Source organism: Antechinus flavipes, chromosome 6 (genome assembly GCF_016432865.1).
Source record: "Antechinus flavipes isolate AdamAnt ecotype Samford, QLD, Australia chromosome 6, AdamAnt_v2, whole genome shotgun sequence".
Classification (NCBI taxonomy): domain Eukaryota; kingdom Metazoa; phylum Chordata; class Mammalia; order Dasyuromorphia; family Dasyuridae; genus Antechinus; species Antechinus flavipes.
Window position 1 is genome coordinate 230,390,262 of NC_067403.1, and position 18,399 is coordinate 230,408,660.

The window sequence follows — 18,399 nt, forward strand, 5'->3', positions numbered from 1 at the left end:
ACCCATTCCAGCTGTGCCCCACTGAACAACTTCTCAGGGTCTGGGCTATCAACCTCAAATAGAAATAAGTATCACTAAACCATACAGAAGGATTCCTATGGGCCACAGAGTGACTTTGTTTTAAAATGTCACATTATTTATATTTTGTATTTTTATACATTTTATGTTTTATTTATATTGTATATATATTATTTATATTATACAGTTATATTTTCATCATCATCCATATATAGGAAGGTTGTACATCATGTATTTTGTTGTCTTTGCTCTAAGCAACTGTCTTAGGTTTTAATTTGCAGAAAAGGTGGCAACTGTACTGATAGTGAGTTTTCTCACCTGGAAATTTCCTTTACCATAGAAATCTCGGGGACAGTCCCTTTCCTTATCGACAAGCTATAGAGGACAGCCAGAATGGTGAAGGGTTTTGAATCCATGTCACATGAGAATAGATAGGGAAAAAATGACATAGATTTATCCTGGACAAATGAAGACTTTTGTTTTCAAGTGCTAGAAGAGGGAGTAGACTTATTTAATTTGCAAAACCAAAAATGGTAGCCTCAAGTCACAAGGGGATTAATTTAAGACAGCTTCAGGAGGAAAGGGCTTCCTCCTGCATGGAGGTCTTCAATTTATGATGAAACATTTATTAGGCTCCTAAGCCATAGGGATACAAAAAAGAGACAGTTCCTGCCCGCCAGGTGCTCACAAGCCAAGGTTGGATGACCACTTGCTGGGTAAAATGTAGTGGGATTCCTTCGGGGATATGGGTTGGATTGGCTGGCTGCTGAGTTTAATTGCAATCCTGAAATTCTTTGTTTCGATGCTGGAAGGAGAGAAAGCCACCTTGGAACAAGGGAGCTTCTTGCTGATATTGAAAGAAACATACAGAGTTTAGCAAAAAAATTGATCTGATTCTCATTTCTCCGTTGGCAAAGATTTTGAGTAATCACTGTTATCCTGTCCACATGGTACTTTCTTTTCTATGGTGTCCTAAGATCTAGGACTACAGGGATGATGGAGGGAAGGTCTAGTCCAGGGGTCCTCAAACTTTTTAAATAGGAGGCCAGTTCACTGTCCCTCAGACTGTTGAAAGGCCAGACTCTAGTAAAAACAAAAACTTTGTTTTATGGGCCTTTAAATAAAGAAACTTCATAGCTCTGGGTGAGGGGGATAATCGTCCTCAGCTGCCGCATCTGGCCCACGGGCCGTAGTTTGAGGACCCTTGGGACTCTTTGCTCCTCAACTTACAGAGAGGAAAAGTGAATTCAAAACTAGAAAGTGCTTGAGCCAAATTTAGAATTTAAATATTGAGGGGCCAATCCAGTTCACTTTCCACAGTTTTTCTGTAGCTGACTTCCTGAACTTTTGTCTTTTCTATCACAATAATCATTTTTCTTTTTTTTTTTTTTTAGTTTTGCTGATGCCTTTTGTTTTTAAATTCCAGTCACTTACTGAGCCTTCATTTGTAATAAATAATTAAGTCACAGGAGGTCATAGTTGTAATGGTTTGTCCTTTGTTCTTGAAGAGAACCATGACACGGGGCAGGTGATGCTGTGACGTGCAAGTGAATTGGATTGAAGCGAGGGAGGGGTGGGCAAGGTCACCTGCCTCACTTTCCCCTCCAGAGCCCTCTGGGTCCAGTGAAAGAATATAGATCAGGATGACCAGAGATGGCCCTGGAACTGGGGCTACAAAGAGCCAACCAACCCAGAGAAGCATTTGAATCATTTACCAGCCGTGTTACCTCCCCTCTACCAACCCTTCCTTTAATAAAAGGAGGGAATGAGATTCGACAAGGAAAAATGCCCATCCGCCAGGGAGTGAGGAGAAGTATGCTATATCGACAATACTTTATAAAATGTTTAAAGAACGGCAAGGATGGCTTTGCTGTTTGCCCCCGTCTAGTCAGGTTAAAAAACCCATGAGTAATGATCCCCAATCTGGAACCGAAGGGCAGCGTGGTGGCAGGGAGGGGCTGGAAAGCGGCTTGCTTTTGATTTTTTAAAAACTGGGCACGTTCCCAGGTCCTAAAATCCTTTTGATTGCGAATTGGCCGCTGCCAAAGTTGGTGTGTTACAGATGGCGGTAACGCTGGCTTAATTTACTGCCTGTTTTCTCTAAAGTAATGGTCTATTATTCTATTATTTCTTAGAGGACCTTGGTTTCTGCTTAAGGAGAAGGGGGAGGTGGGGGAAATAAAAGAGAGGGAAGAAGCCTTCGTGGTGGGGGCGGACTAGGAGGGAGCGCTCGGATACCTGGAATGCAATGCCAGATCCTATCTTAGATCTTCCAGCCCTGTTAATGGGGACATACATTACTCCAAACAGTGCGCTTTTGTCAGCAGGACACTAAATCAAGCCAGAGTGAGCGGCTTCTTTTCAAATCGCCCCTACCATGGGATGTGAGGGGAAAAAAGAATTTGTTAGAGCAGAAGGGAGCCTTTCTCATTATGAAGACTCTTTTCAACTTGACAGCACCAGTGTCATGGAAAGAACAACAGATTTGTAGTCAATTGGTCTGAGTTCAAATCCTAGATCTGATATTTACAAGCTCAGTGAGCTCAGGCCAGTCATTTAATTTTTCAGCCTCAGTTTCCCTATCTGTAAACTGAGAAGGTAGTTCTAAATGGCTTCAGAGATCCCTTGTCATTATACATATCTGTTCCTCTGAATTGGGAGAGAGTGCCCTTATTTGGGAACGTGGCTTGTGGCCAAGAACCTCAAGAAATATTCTCAGAAACTCATTTTCTGGCATTGTCTTCTCGGTCCCTTCTCTTTTGTCCCCATCTTCCTCTCTTCAGTTCAGAGAAAGTGTGGCCCCATGGAGATGACACAGTTCTCAGCCTCACGCAGGAGCCAGTTTTATGAGATCAGACCTAAATAATTCACCTGCAGCTTTTCCTTGCTGTGGGAATGTGGGACAGAAGGCTGTTAACCTAATTAACCAATAGGAATGTGGGTTTTGATCCCAGGGCCTCTACTTATCCCCTCTGTGCTCTTGGTCTCCTTGTCACTGCCTGTTACAAAATAATGATGATAATAATGATAATAACTGGTTGCTATTTAGTGTCTCCTTGTCACTGCCTGTTACAAAATAATAACAAAATAATAAAATAATAACAATAATAACTGGTTGCTATTCAGGGTGTGCAGCACTTTGTGACAATACCGTCTATGGGGTTTTCTTGGCAAGGATGGAGTGCTTTGCCATTTCCTTCTCCTGTGAAAGCAAGTTAAGTGTCTTGCCCACGGTCACACAACTAGTGAGTGTGTAAAGCTGGATTTGAACTCAGGTCCTCAGGATTCTATCCGCTGAGCATCTGGCTGCCTTCTAACTATAACGATAATATCATCAACTTTTATATAGTACTTAGGTTCAGAAAGCATTTTCCATAAATTAATTGTCTCATCTGAGCTGTACAGAAACCCATTGAGAGTAAGGGCTGGTACATAGTACAGTGGATGCATACAGTAGGAACTTATTATAATAATAAAATATATAAATTATATAAAATAAATAAAATATACAAAAAATAAAAATACATATTATTATAATAAGCTATCAAATTATTATTATTTCCATTTGATGAGGAAACTGAGGTTCAGAGAAGGTAAGTGACTTTCCCACACACAAGCTTTGCTACTTACCTTCTGTGTGACCTTGAACAAAGACACTTCATCTCTCTGTCTCCTCGTCTGTGGATTTTTTTTGGGGGGGGGGATCATTACACACAGAAGCTCAACCTTAAAGGACCCATGGGTCCAGCACTCTGGGCAACAGACAGGAGTTAGCCTTGGAAGGTGTCCCCTAATGATCAGGTCTGTTTGTCTTTGTTCTTCCAGCCAAAGCCAAGTCCAAGTGTGGACCGACCTTCTTCCCTTGTGCCAGTGGAATCCACTGTATCATAGGTCGCTTCAGATGCAATGGATTCGAGGACTGTCCAGATGGCAGCGATGAAGAAAACTGCAGTAAGTGTCTCTCCCCCAAGCTACCCCACCCACTTATACCCTGCTCACTTGTGCATCCTGCCCCCTGACCCTCTTATCCATCACCGTATCTTCAGTTTTTTTTTTTATTTGTTTTTTTATTTGATTGTTTGCTTTGCTGTGAAGCAATTGGAGTTAAGGTGTGCCCAAAGTCAGATAGCTAGAAAGTGTTAAGTTCCTGAGGCTGGATTTGAATTCAGAGCCCATGCTCTACCCACTGTGCCAGCTAGCTGCCCCCATCACCAAGTCATTGTAGCATTAACACCATGCTTGAAGATAGCCAAGCACTTTGGAAACATGATCTCATTAGACTCCGCAACAACTCTGGGAGGGAGATTCTATTTGCTGCTGTTGTTCACTTGTTTCCGATTTTCAGTGCTTTGCCATTTCCTTCTCTGGCTCATTTTATAGCTGAGGAAAACTGAAGCAAAGAGAGCGAAGTGACTTGTCCAGGAGCTAAAAAATATCTGAAGCTGGATTTGAACTCAAGCCTTTTTGACTGCAGAGCTATATACTCTGTCCTTTCCTTTCATCTCTTTCTTTATTCAGAATGTCTATCATGAATCACCTCCCAACACACTTTCAAATTCCCATCTGACTGAATTCCACCAGTTGTTTTTTTTTCCTAGTAAATTTATTTATTTTTAAAATAAATTGCTTTATGAATCATGTTGGGAGAGAAAAATCAGAGCAAAAAGGAAAAAAACCATGGGAAAGAGAAAAAAAAAACAGAAAAAAAGAAGTGAACATAGCATGTGTTGATTTACATTCAGTCTCCTTAGTTCTTTTTTCTGGATGCAGATGGCATTTTCTGTTCAAAGTCTATTGGGATTGAACCTGAAAAGAACCAAGTTTTTCATCCTGGAGCATCACATCTTTTTGCTTTTATTAAGTATAATGAAATCTTGGTTCTACTTGTTTCACTCAGCATCAGTTCATGTAAATCTTTCCAGGCCTTTCTAAAATCAGCTTGTTCATCATTTTTATAGAACAATAATATTCCATTACCTTCCTATAACACCAATTGCTATTTATTATTTTTTTTACTTTTATATTTATTTTATCTCCGTCATTTGGAATCCTTAAAATTTGAGTGCCTTCAGCTATGGCTGCCCAAGCTTATAATTGTGTGTTTGATATTGGATCCATTTTATAGATAAGAAAAATGATGGGTCAGGTGATTTAACTAAGATCACACAGCTAGTAAGAAGCGGGACTAACATGTGACAATGTCCTTCACTCCAAATCTGGTGGTTTTTTTCTTATATTACATGTGTCAAATTGTTTTGGATTATTCCAAGACAATGGTTAAGTCCAATATCCCACCATTCTCCCTCACCCCAAGATTTCTTTTTTTTCTTTTTCCCATGTCTAATTATCTTTCTGTATTTTCTTTATTCATTCAGCAGACATTAAATGCTTACTTCTAGTTAGTTTTCTTTTTAAAAGTCCTATTTCTGGGCCCCCTCATGGTGGTATCTCAGAATGCACGTGATCTTGAGTTCTAGAGAAAGCTACATCTGTGGTGGGTCCTTCCGAGCTGGGCCGGGCAAAGTGCTATGACTTTTGTTTCTAAGGCTCAGTCTAGCTGAATTTGGAGCACTGTTCTCCCTGCGCAGTTTAATTTGGATTTTGGTCACGCATTCATGAAGATAACCTGTCAGTGTATAGCCCATTTTGGATCTCTATCAGGGTAACAAGTCATGGTAAGCAAGAGGAGATCCTTGGAATGATCCACTGTGCTAAATGCTGCCACAGATTTAAGATAAACAATCAAGACCTGCCCCTGAGAACTTTACCACTACCCAGAAAGAATTCCTAAAACATTTACTAAATAAACGCTAGGCAGGGAAAACCCAGAGACAAGATTATTTGCCTTCAGGATGCTTACGTTCTGCTATGGGGAAACATGAACTACAGAAGTAGTATAAATATAATGAAATAATGCAATAAATTAAATAATATAAAAATAAATATACAATAAAATAGCAAGCAAATGGCCTTTTTCTGAGGAGGGAAGTTAAGGGGAGGCAAAGAGGAGAAGGGAGAGCTTTCCTGGTTATGGAGAGTTTGGATAAAGTCACAGAAGACATTCAGTTGGAGAATAATTCAGATAGTCGAATATTGCTGGAAGATGTATTGGATGTGTGTTATAAGTGCTTGAGGCAATATTCAAACTCGGCTCCCCTGAGTCCTGTCCCCTGCTGTGCTGCCCCCATGTCATCTTGAAGTGAGCCACTGTCTAGGATTGCATTGCTTGGATCTCATCCTGTTCTTTTAAAGGAACTAAAATGAGAACATTGTGACTCTCTGCTGCAGACCTGAATAAGTGGCTATTGGGCCAATCCTGAGTCCTCCGTCCTATCTATCGTTTAAATGTCTATCGGCTCCTTTTTAGTCCTTTGCTTATGCATTTTGGGATCATACTTGACTGTGTGACTCTGGGCAGGTCACTTAATTTCTGTTTGCCTCAGTTTCCTCACCTGTAAAATAGGAATAATAGCCCACCTCCCTCCCAGGCTTGTTCTGAAGATCAAATGAGATCCTGTTTGTTAAGTGCTTAGCAGAGTGCCTCATGTGTACATAGTACTTGCTGTTTGGATGCTTATTCCCTTTCCTTCCCCCTTTCCCCTTCCATTTACCTGCCAAGTCCTATCAATTCCACCTCCATGGCAGCCTTCACACGTGTTCCCTCTCTCCCCTCACAGAGCCATCACCTTGATGCAGCTCCTATCACCCTATTGCTCTAACTCCAATTTTTCCTACCCTATAAGTCTGCACAGGTCCCTCTCTTGCTCAACAATCTTCAGTTTCTCCCTATTGCCTTTCAAGATAGAATCCCTAAGTCTTAGCCTTGGCCATTAAAACCATTTAGAATCTGTCTTTCCAGCCTTATCATATCATTCCCCCTTCAAACACTCCATTGCATCCACACGGGGCCCCCCAACTATTCCCTGAACTCATGTTTCACCACTCATCTCTGAATCTTTACTTCTCTATCTCTCTACCTGGATTGATCAAATGCTGCTCCCAGAATCATTCTCTGCCTTCAGGATTTCCCAGAGCTTCCACTTATTCAGAGACACCTTTCTTTCCCTCCCCTGATTAAAAATGTGGCTCTCCCCTCCCCAGATTCCCTTCAGCTTTCTCTCTGGGTCACTACCATGGCCCACCATCACTCCCCACCTGGTCCTTTGCTCATCTGTTTTAGCTGTATTGATCCCTGCCTCTTCCTCCCTCCCATTAGAATCTAATTTCCTCCAGAACAGGAACTGTCATTTCGCATCTTTGTCATCTCAGCCCCATGCACTGGGCCCTGCAGATAAGCAGACAAGGCAGCAAAACATTTATTAAGTGCTTAAATGATTTTCCTAAGCTCAGGTCCGATATCACTCCCATTCCATGATCAAATACATCCTCTTTTGGCAGTAAAAGCTCTTCAAAAAGTAACTCTGTACACTTTATAACTACTCTCCTTCTCCTCCATTCTTACTTTTGGGTATTTTTTTTTCTGGCTATTTCCCATGCCTAGAATGCTCTCCCTCCTTATTCTTATTTCCCACTTGACTTCCCCCAAGCTAAAATGCCACCTTCAACAATAAGCCCCTCCCAATAGCTCTTAAATCTAATTATTTTTATTTACCCCATCCTCTATTTATTTATTTTATTTCCTAAATATTTATACAGCTTGTTTGTACTTTTTTTTTTTTTTTTGCTTTTTTTCACTCCTATTAGATTGTGGGCTCCTTGAGGATGGGATTGTCCTAGCATTTAACACAGTACTTGACACAGTGTAGATGCTTGATAAATGCATATTGGCTGACTTATTGACTCTGTACTAAGTGCAGAGATTAAAACTACAAATAGACAGCCCTTGTTCTCAAGGAACTTATATTCTAATGAGATAAGCATCATACAAAAGGTAACTGAAAGCAATGATGTGGGGACACATGGTGGTAAGTCCAGATAATTAAATAGGGTGGTACTTTAAAATGTTGGATAGCTAGACAGATGAATGATTGAATAAACAAATGAATTAATGGAAGGTAAAAACAAATCAACAAATGAATGAACAAATGAACTAATGGAAGGTACAAACAGATCAACAAATGAGTGAACAAATGAACTAAGGAAGGTACAAACAAATCTACAAATGAATGAACAAATGGAGTATACAGACAAATCTATAAATAAATGAACAAATGAACTATTGGAATATACAAACAAATCAACAAATGAATGAATGAAAGAACTAATGGAACATACAGACAAATCAACAAGTGAACAAACAAACAAAATGAATGAATAAATAATAGCATTTTGTTTCTGAAAGTTCCATATGCAGAATGAACTTATTTTACAAGAAAATAAGTCTTTACATGTGTTCTGATTCTTAAAATTCCTCTTAAGCTGAGCTTGGAGAACAGTTCTTTTTCAAGTACTACTGTATTTGCATATTACTCAGCTCCTTCAAGCATACTCTTCCTTCTCTCTTCTTTTCTGAAACACCCACTCGTCTTCCCAAACCCTGGGCAGACATTGTCACCAACTGGCCTGCCGCTCCTTCTCTAGCCAAAAACATTTTGTTCCCACCCCCCCAACATTGAGTTTGTTGCTTCTTACAAAGAAGCAAGGCTACCTCCTGGACATTTAGGGGCCACTGATGAGAAGTTAAGCCCCCAAATCTAAGGTCTGACTGGCTTCTTTTTTCTAGTTTTGTTTAGAAAAGCAGTTGAATACAGAAAGATGCTTCTTGCCTGATCCTTTGCCTCTCTCATGGGAATTCAGTCTTATTGGCAGATGGTGAGATGCCAGGATCTCAGCTTCTTCAGTAGCGAGTTACCCTGGATGACTTCTGAGATCCCTTCTAGTTTGGGGATTCTTCTTCTAAAGTATCTAGATAGTGTGATTGTTAGAATAGTGGACTGGGAGTCAGGGATTTCCAATTTCGAATCTGGGCATGAACTAGCTATGTGACTCTGAGCAAGTCACTATTTGTCTCCGTTTTCTCATTTGCAAAAGGAGGATAATAACAGCACCTCCCTCAGAGTGGTTGTGAGGATTTGATGAGAACTAACTTATGTTAGCTAATTGCTGTATGTAAATGCTAAGTATTATTATTATATCCATTTTACAGATGTGGAAACTGAGGTTAAAGTCATTTGCCCATGATCTCATAGCCAGTAAAGATCTGCAGTGAAATTTGAACTAAATCTCTTCTGACTCTGAGTCTAGAAGCATTTCTACCGTGCCAGTCTAACTTCCCTAAATAATAAGCAGAGAGAACGGAATACCAAGCCCAGAGCAGGGGCATGCTGTTTCTGACCAGCCATTCAAGCTTTTGGTAGCAGGCAACATGCTGACTCTGTGGGATGCTGGGTGGGAGCTTGAAGCTGCTCCTTGCACAGGCCAGAATTTTCTCTTTTAATGGTCAGGACAGTGGCAATATTTATTTCCAGGAGACAAAAACAAAAGTAATCATTGCTGGGATATAGCCCTCCCTAACTGAGCAGACCCTGCTTGATCTTTCCTTCTCAGACCAGCGTTTTTAATCATGTTCACATATTAAGAGACTGATCTGACGGGAGGATTATTCACTGAATGGAAGGTTTGGTATCTGCTAAGAAATAGAGAAGTGGATTAAGAGGAAGGGCAGATTTGAGGAGAAAGGTTTAGAAATGTCCTGTTTTAGATACGTTGCATTTGAAGGGCTGGTGGGACATTAAAGTACCAGTGTCCCCTTGGCCATCAGAAATGGGGTTTGTAGCTCAGAGTAGAGGTGAGGGATGGAGATAGGTAGAAGTGGGAATCACTGGCAAAGAGTGGTCATTGAACCCAAAGGGGAAGGTGAGTCACCAAAGGACAGTCCTGAGAGAGAAATAGAGAGGACCAAGGAGAGAGACTGGCAGGATACCCACATTTAGGAGAGAAGGATGCTGCTCCCTATGGCTACCTGTGTAATCTTGCAAATACATCTCTTTGAACAATACACTCCCATTTCTTAAAACCTTCTGCAAGTGTCCACCAAATAAAATATAAACTACCATCTTTGGGCATTTAGGGGCCTCCATGACCTCTGCAATCTCAGATTTCTCATAAGATCATGAGATTTTGCCTAACCTTTTTTTTCCAATTCTTTCTCCCTCATATCCTTATTACTTGTGTACAGTTTTCCCCCTCTCCCTGGTCCTACTGTCATTCATATTCCTTCCTATTTATAGTTGTTCCCCCCAGGCTCTCTCCTGGGCTCTCTACTCTTCTCCCTCAACACTTAGTGAATTGATCAGCCCCAATTGATTCAGGCACCTATCACCTGTACACTGATGCCTCCCAAATCAACATATCCAACCATCATTTCTCTCTTGAATTCCGGGCTTGCGTGTCTACAGCTTTCTGAGAAAGGACCCCAAAAGATTGGAAACTCTTTGAGCACAGGACCTATATCATGACTTGCATGCAGTAGACATTAAATGTTTATGGAATTTATTTGTTACTCTCCAGTTTTCTTAAATGTCACATATGGTACCTTGTTTCCTAGGGATCAGGGGACTGGAGTAAGAAAATCACTGGAGAATGAAATTAGAGAAGAAATTGAAAGGGTGGTTGAGAGTGGTAAGCATCAGGTTACACAGGAATAAATGGAAATTGTGGGTGCTCAGGATGAGAATCCCATAATTAATGGACTTTGACAATAGCTCTTGAAGGAGTAGATTCCACAGACTTTAAATAACAGACTAAAACATTTCCAAGGAATTGTTCCATTTCCTGTATACTTGTCCTGAAGCTTTACAGCTTCTGTTTTCCCAATAACAACGATCCCTCTATCCTTTCCCTCAGTTGTGGTCGGAATTAATACTACCAGAGTGCTTAGTTGCAAAGCTTTTCCTTCGGACTATTCTACCTCGAGCAGGGCTGTCTTGTAGACCATTTTTCTTTGTCTACACCATACTATTGTAAAAAGATGCTGGTTAAAAGGTTAAAAAGGTTAAAAAACCTTTTTATCTAATGGATACCAAAGAACTTTTAAGATCTAAAAGTTTTTGTAGCTAAATCCAAGAATATGGCCACTGCCCCTTTTGTTCCTAAGCACTCAGTTAAAAATCTGACCAATATTCTGAGACTCCTGTGTATCGGTGAACTCTTTGGTGGATATATTACTGCCTCTTTGGGGCACCCATGTCCCTCTCCATCCTTTGTGAACCTTACTCCTTCGATGAGCCCAGCCTAGAAAGTCTTCCCAACACACTAGAAGCCTTTCTCTGTATATTTTTCATAGCTTTTATTGATATCTTTTGTTTTTACATTCTGTGTCTTCTCAAGGCATCAGCTTGTTTTATGTAAGGAAGCAGTGTGATGTAGGGGAAGGAGAATGAGATTAAGACCAAGAAGAAATTGATCCAGGTCTCAGCCCTTTGCTTTAAAACTTGACCTTGAACAAGTATCTCAAAAGCTCAGTTTTCTTATCTAGAAATAGTGGAAAAATATTTGTACTGCATGTGTCACAGGATTACTGGAAGGAAAGCATTTTGCAGATCCTTGGAGAATCATAGAAATGTGTTATATTCATGGTTTTTGCCATTGCTATTGTTGATGAATAGTTATAATTGTATCACAATACAGTGAAAACAGCAGCCTAAGGCATATAAGGTTAGTTGGTTGTATGCAAAATGGCCCTAGATTGCTATATTCTTATTTTATTTTATTTTATTTTATTTTGCTTTTTGCTGAGGCAGTTGGGGTTGTGACTTGCCCAGGGTCATAGAGCCAGGAAGTGTTAAATGTCTGAGACCAGATTTGAACGCAGGTCCTTCTGACTTCAGACTGGTGCTCTATCCACTGCACCACCTAACTGCCCCTGATTGCTGTGTTTTTAAAGTGGTAAATAAGATTTTTATGGACTTTTGTTGTTTTTCCCTTTGCTGTCAAGTGTTACTTCTCACTACAGTCTGTGTATTCACCCTGCTGTCTTCTTACTACTTGTTGCTCCTGGTCTTTGGATATTAGATAACCAAATGATAGCACTGTGTGTAAAGTAAGAGCAAACAAGCTTCAAGTATGGAGTAAAGGGTTGAAATGCTTAGATTTCAGTGTAGGGATTTCGCGGTAGCTATTTTGGCTCCTCCCAGGCCTTTTTAAATTTACTTTCCTATTTTCAGCTGTGTTCCAGATCAGTGAAATTGCCAGATAGCCAAATGCACTTATTTACTTTGCATCTGTTCTTGTCTCTTTTTTATTGTGCTTGGATGATTTCCTATCCTAGATATAAGGAAAGGTCTGTGAATGTGAGTGCTGTAGGAACTGATTTTGTGTTCTCCTAGATTAATGACTTATACAGGGGTCCCAAAAGCCTTAGCACAGTAATGAGCTTTAATTTGTTGTTATGCAGGTGTTTTTTTTTTTAAGTTATGTCCAATTCTCTATGACCCTATTTGGGATTTTCTTGACAGAGATACTAAAGTGGTTTGCCATTTCTTTCTCCAGCTCATTTGACAGATAAGGAAACTGAGGCAAACAGGGATAAGTGACTTGCCCAGTGTCACGCAGCTAGTAAATATCTGAGATCACATTTGAACTTAGGAAGATGAGTCCCTCTATGGGTGCTCTATCCACTATACTACCTAACTGCCCCTAAGCTTTGATAGTCTTACATTATTAAAGCTTAAGGTTGCTCTTCAAGACTTTTAGGATGCCCTGGATAGCCTTTTGAGGCTTGCAAAGTGAATGAAATTAGAGAAGAAATTTAAAGAGGGCTGAGGGTACTCAGGATGAGAATCCCATTTCATATACATTATATAAGTGACTCCTCAGAAAGTGACCTTATGGCCACTGGTCCCCATTTGTGAGGGGAAGTCATGAAGGTGGCGAACAAGTCACCAATTCTTCAGCTGTATAGATGTGCCCTAATAGAAGTCTTTGTACAGAGTGCTATGGACAGATGGAGAATCTAAGGCTAGAATCATAGAATATCAGCTTTGGAGGAAGATTAGAACATGGAACACAGTGTCGGGGCTAGAAGGGACCTTTGAATATGAAATGTTCATGTCAGAAAAGATTGTAGAACACAGCATCAGAGCAAGAAGGGCCGTTATAATATATTGGGAGCAAGGGAATAAAGGTAGTAACACATAGTAAATATTCTCCTACTTTAGGAGCTTCTTGGTTTCATACAGGTAAGCAGAGAGCACAGAATGTTCCCGATAGAAGAGAACTTTGAAGATAGAACGACAGATTTAGAAAAGACCTCGGAATAGAGAATGTCAATTCTATAAGGCATCTTAGAATATAGAAAATAGAGTTTAAGAGGTAAAATGGACCTTAGAGCCAGAAGGTATCTTAGAATACAAGTCGTAGAGTTTATAATGTCTGAAGGGACCTTAGAACATAGAATGCCAAAATTGGAAGGGCCCTTAGAAAATAGGATGTCAAATATGAAGGGCCTTAAGAATATAGAACATAAAATATCCATGCCTAGATAGAACCTTAGAACATAGAATATCAGAGCTGGAAAGGATCCTTAAAATATAGAAAGTGTTAGTGTTAAGAGGTGGAAAAAATCTTAGAATGTAGAACATAGAACCCAGAAACGGGAAAGTGCCTTACAACATAAAATGTTAGTGTTAGAAAAGACACAAGAACATAGAATATCAGAGGCAGAAAGGGCCTTAGAACATGAAATGTTAGTATTGAGAGGGATCTTAGAACATATCATGGCAAGGGTGGGAAGGATTCTTAGAACTTAAAAAGCTAGAAAGAGCTGAAAAAGAATCTAGAACAAAAAACAAGAATATCTTTTGGAATATGGAAGACAAAATGTTAGAAGTTAGGATAGAGGAACTTTAGAGCATAAAATGTCAAGAGTTAATAAGGAGGGTCTTTAGAACATGGAAATCAATGTCAGAGCTAGTAAGAGACTATAGAACAAAGAACTGGAAGAAGTCTTGGAATATGGAACACAGAATATTAGAAGTTGGGGCAGGAGGAAACTTAGATTGTAGAAACTCAAGAGCTAGAAGGATCCTTAGAACATGGAACATAAAATATCAGAGCTAAAAAAAGGATTTTAGATCAAAGAACCAGAAGATCTTTTGAAACATGGAAGACAAAATATTAGAAGTTAGGATAGAGGGACTTTAGAGCATAAAATGTCAAGAGTTAATAAGGATGGTCTTTAGAACATGGAAATCAATGTCAGAGCTAGTAAGAGACTATAGAACAAAGAACTGGAAGAAGTCTTGGAATATGGAACACAGAATATTAGAAGTTGGGGCAGGAGGAAACTTAGATTGTAGAAACTCAAGAGCTAGAAGGATCCTTAGAGCATGGAACATAAAATATCAGAGCTAAAAAAAGGATTTTAGATCAAAGAACTAGAAGATCTTTTAAAACATGGAAGACAGAATATTAGAAGTTAGGATAGAGGGACTTTAGAGCCTAAAATATCAAGAGCTAATTGGAGTATTTTTAGAACATGGAACTTAGAATGTCAGAGCTAGTAGAGACTTTAGAACAAAGAGTTAGAAGAAGTTTTAGAACATGAAATACAGATTATTAAAAGTTGGGCAGGAAGAAACCTTAGATTATCGAAACTTAAGAGCTAAAAGGGCCCTGAATATCAGATCTTAGAACAAAGAACTGGAAGAAGTTTTGGAACATGGAACACAGAATATTAGAAGTTGGGGCAGGAGTATGCAATGTCAAGAGCTAAAAGGGCTCTTAGAACATAGAACATAGAATGTCAGAGCTAAAAGAACTCTACAACAAAGAACTAAACCATGTTCTGAGAGCATGGGACATGAATTATAAGAAATAACGCTTAGAGCATAGCATGTCAAGATCTGGAAGGGCCTTGGAACATATACCATTAAAGATCAAAAGAATAATGAAGAGCATCTAATCTAACCTAAGTTACTTAGATGAGAAAACTACAAAGACTATGATACAGAACTCCCATGTTCGTTCTTAGAGACATATTACTAGGAAAGTGCCCACTGAGGTTTGTGTGTCCCCCACACATGTCCCCAACCTGATCACTGGCTCCCCAAAGCAAGCTCTACACCCGGTCCAAGGCTCTTCCTATCAAGGAGAGTTTCCTGTACTTCTGCACAAAAGGACCACACTCTGCTCTGCTCTCCCCATGTGGAAGCATCTTCCTGATGGAGGAGGGGTCAGCGCCTTTCCCGGTCCTTCTCTAATTCATCTTTTTCCCTTTGCAGCCGCAAACCCGCTACTGTGCTCCACGGCCCGCTTCCATTGCAAAAATGGCCTCTGCATCGACAAGAGCTTTGTGTGCGACGGAGAAAACAATTGTCAAGACAACAGCGACGAGGAGAACTGTGAGAACTCCCAAGGTAGAGTCTGTGCCCACCCGAGTGTGAGCGATGAGCCAGATCTGGGTTGGCGGGGGGAGGGACCAGTCTTTTTCCCCTCGGGCCATCTTGATGACTTTCTGTCTCAGGAAAAGCAAGGGTTTTCTATTTTCAGAAAGTTATAGAAATATCACCCAAGCAGAAAAATTTTCATTATAAACATGTAAGAGAAATGAGAGAAAGAAAACGCTGGCTGTTGGCCACTTAGAGGGCAAGGGGATGAGATAATGGTAGTAAAATCTGTAAATATTCATCTCCAGAAGCTTTCATTAGGATAAGTATTCTCTGCTCCATCCAGATTGTGGCTCCTCAGTCTGTTTCCTGAGTTGTAATGATCAGAAATAAAGCCATCACCTTTTGGTCAATCTACTGGTAACCAGAGTTGCCAAATTTTAGATCAGGCTGGTTTTTGGATGAAGGTATAAAGCCCAATATTGATCCCTTATTTTGCCTCCAAAGAGGAACCCTGGAAAGCTTCCTTATACTTAGACTTAGAGAGCTCATTATGCAGTCACATTCTGAAATGTCCAATAGAATATGAGTTTCAAGAGAGGGCTTGTGGTAAACTCTCATTTCCCATCACCAACCATAGCTCACAAGGCAGCTTCTCCTAGACACAAATCAGCCAAAAAAGAGAACTAGCATCCCCATCATTGGAAATGAAAGATTTTTGTACAAGAAATACTTGCCTCTCTCTTTGAGCTTAGTGTCTGGTTATCTTTGCTTAATGGATTAAAAATTAGAAATGTTTTATTTCCCTCTGCAGTATTTGAAAATACATTTTTCTTCTCTGTAGACTGGGGAAAGAAAGGTTTTATTTAACATTACTTCGATGGGGGTGGAGAAAACTGGACCCAAGACAATTAATATGGTGCTCTAATGTCCTTTTGCTAATTTCATCGGGGTAAAATCCATATCTCAGCCTTTGAAGCATCTACTTTATATTTTCTCCCTTCTCTTTTTGTCATGCTTGATTCGGAGATGTTTTCTTCCCTTGGTCTTTAAGATTAATGACAGCCATTTAAAAATAGGGGCCGGGGGAATCCTGAAAGCCAGCGATTATTGTATCTTTCCTGGCCATATGGAACGTATAAGAGGATCAAGAAACACAGTAGTGGAATATTATTTTAATTGTGGCTTTGTTGGTTGGAAAAATAACCTGTCGAACAGACAGTTCCAAAAGCAGCAACTCAGAAATAACAGTGACAGCTCGGTCACCGAGGGGCCTGATGGGGGGCTGAGGGATGCTGGCCAGAGAGATTCTCACACATGGTGGATTTGGGGCAAAATTGGGGCAATTTGCAGCAGTGGCAAGGGGTGAGAGCTCCTTGTGGGCTCAGCTGATGCTTCTCTTGGAACTCTGGGCTGAGGTGTTGGGTTCTAGAAGCTCAGCCCCTCAAAGGCACTTGCAGTGATTCTGATGTGGGAGAGGAGGGAGTAGATGATGAGTGAAAGGGGCTTCTGGGAGAAAAAAAATAAAAACAAGCTTTTAAAAAACCCCAGTGGGTCAGGAAGTGATTTCTGAACGAGAAGAAAAGGTCCGGGATCTTGGAAGGCCAAAGAGGGTCCTCTCTTCTTACTTATGGCTCTCACTTTTTTCTTTCTTTTCTTTTTAAATTTTTCTTTATCATATTTTTAATTTATGGGAGAAAATAAGCATTTCCACAACATAACAGACCATCCCTTCCCTTTCCCCATACAGCAGCAACACACACACACACACACACACACACACACACACACACACACACACACATGTACACATGAACAAAGGCTCATGGTAGAAGCAGGAAGGCAGGATGAGAAGCAGAATGGGGAGTCAGTCCAATATGGGATCCCACTAGCCCCAATAACCAGGGACAATAAGAGCCAGGGCTTCAAGGTTTACACAGTGCTTTACGTGTGTCATTTCATTTGGTCCTCACAACAATCCTGGAAGGAAGCTGCTATTAGTATATCCATTTTACATATGACTGAGGTGAATCAGACAGAGGTGAAATGGCTTACCCAGGATCCACAGTTAGTGACTTTCTGAGACTAGATTTGAACTCAGGTTTCCTGACTCTACCTTTTCTACTAGGCTGTCTAGCTACCATAAATCTATGATCTTAAGAAATTTATATTTATGTAGCACTTTCCTAGTTTGCAGAATATTTTATTAATAATAACAATAGGTAGCATTTATATAGCACTTGAAGGCTTACAGAACACTTTATAAATATCTCATTTGAACTTCACAACAAACCTGGTGCTATTATGATATCCAATTTGCAGATGAAGAAATTGAGTCAAAAAGAAAGCAGGCCCGTGATTGACTCACAGCAGCAGTGTAAGCCTGGGCAAGTCACACCTTTCCTTGTCCCAGGCAGGGCTGCTTTGCCTCTGTGGAAGGAATTTCCTCACAGTACCATTGAAAGTCATGAGTCTTCATTTACAGATCATCTCATCTCTCCTCTCCAGGCCTTTGCCCTGGCTGTGCCCCATGCCTCACCTCTGCCTCCTGATTTCCTTGGCTTCCTTCAAGACCCAGTTTAAATTCCATGTCCATAGGAAGCTTTTCCCAGGTCTCCAGTTTTCCCCCTGACATTAATGCCTTCTCTCTGTTGTTTTCCTTTCATTTAGAACATATAGATATAGATATACACATCTATATGTTTTATTTATACATTTTATATATATGTATACATATATATTTTTATATTATATATATTTATGCATGTATACATTATATACACTTATATTTACATATTATATATTTATACACCTATACATTATATATACATATATATTTATACATGTATACATTATATATACATATACATTTACATGTTATATATTTCTACACATATACATTATATATACATATATTTATATATTATATATTTATGCATGTATACATTATATATACATATATTTAAACAATACATATACATATATATTATATATTTATACATGTATACATCATATATACATATATTTAAACATTATATATTTATACATGTATACATTACATATTTAAACATATATACATATATATTTATATGTT

General features: G+C 39.7%; 1 protein-coding gene across 1 annotated transcript in view; it reads left to right on the forward strand.

Moving 5' to 3' along the window:
- LDLRAD3 (low density lipoprotein receptor class A domain containing 3) overlaps nucleotides 1–18,399 on the forward strand; it is a 268,812-nt gene that overhangs the window by 145,254 nt on the left and 105,159 nt on the right. The window contains exons 3-4 of the mRNA XM_051965783.1: nucleotides 3,844–3,969; nucleotides 15,201–15,335. Coding sequence (XP_051821743.1) covers nucleotides 3,844–3,969; nucleotides 15,201–15,335 — 261 coding nt within the window. The remainder of the gene's footprint in view (nucleotides 1–3,843; nucleotides 3,970–15,200; nucleotides 15,336–18,399) is intronic.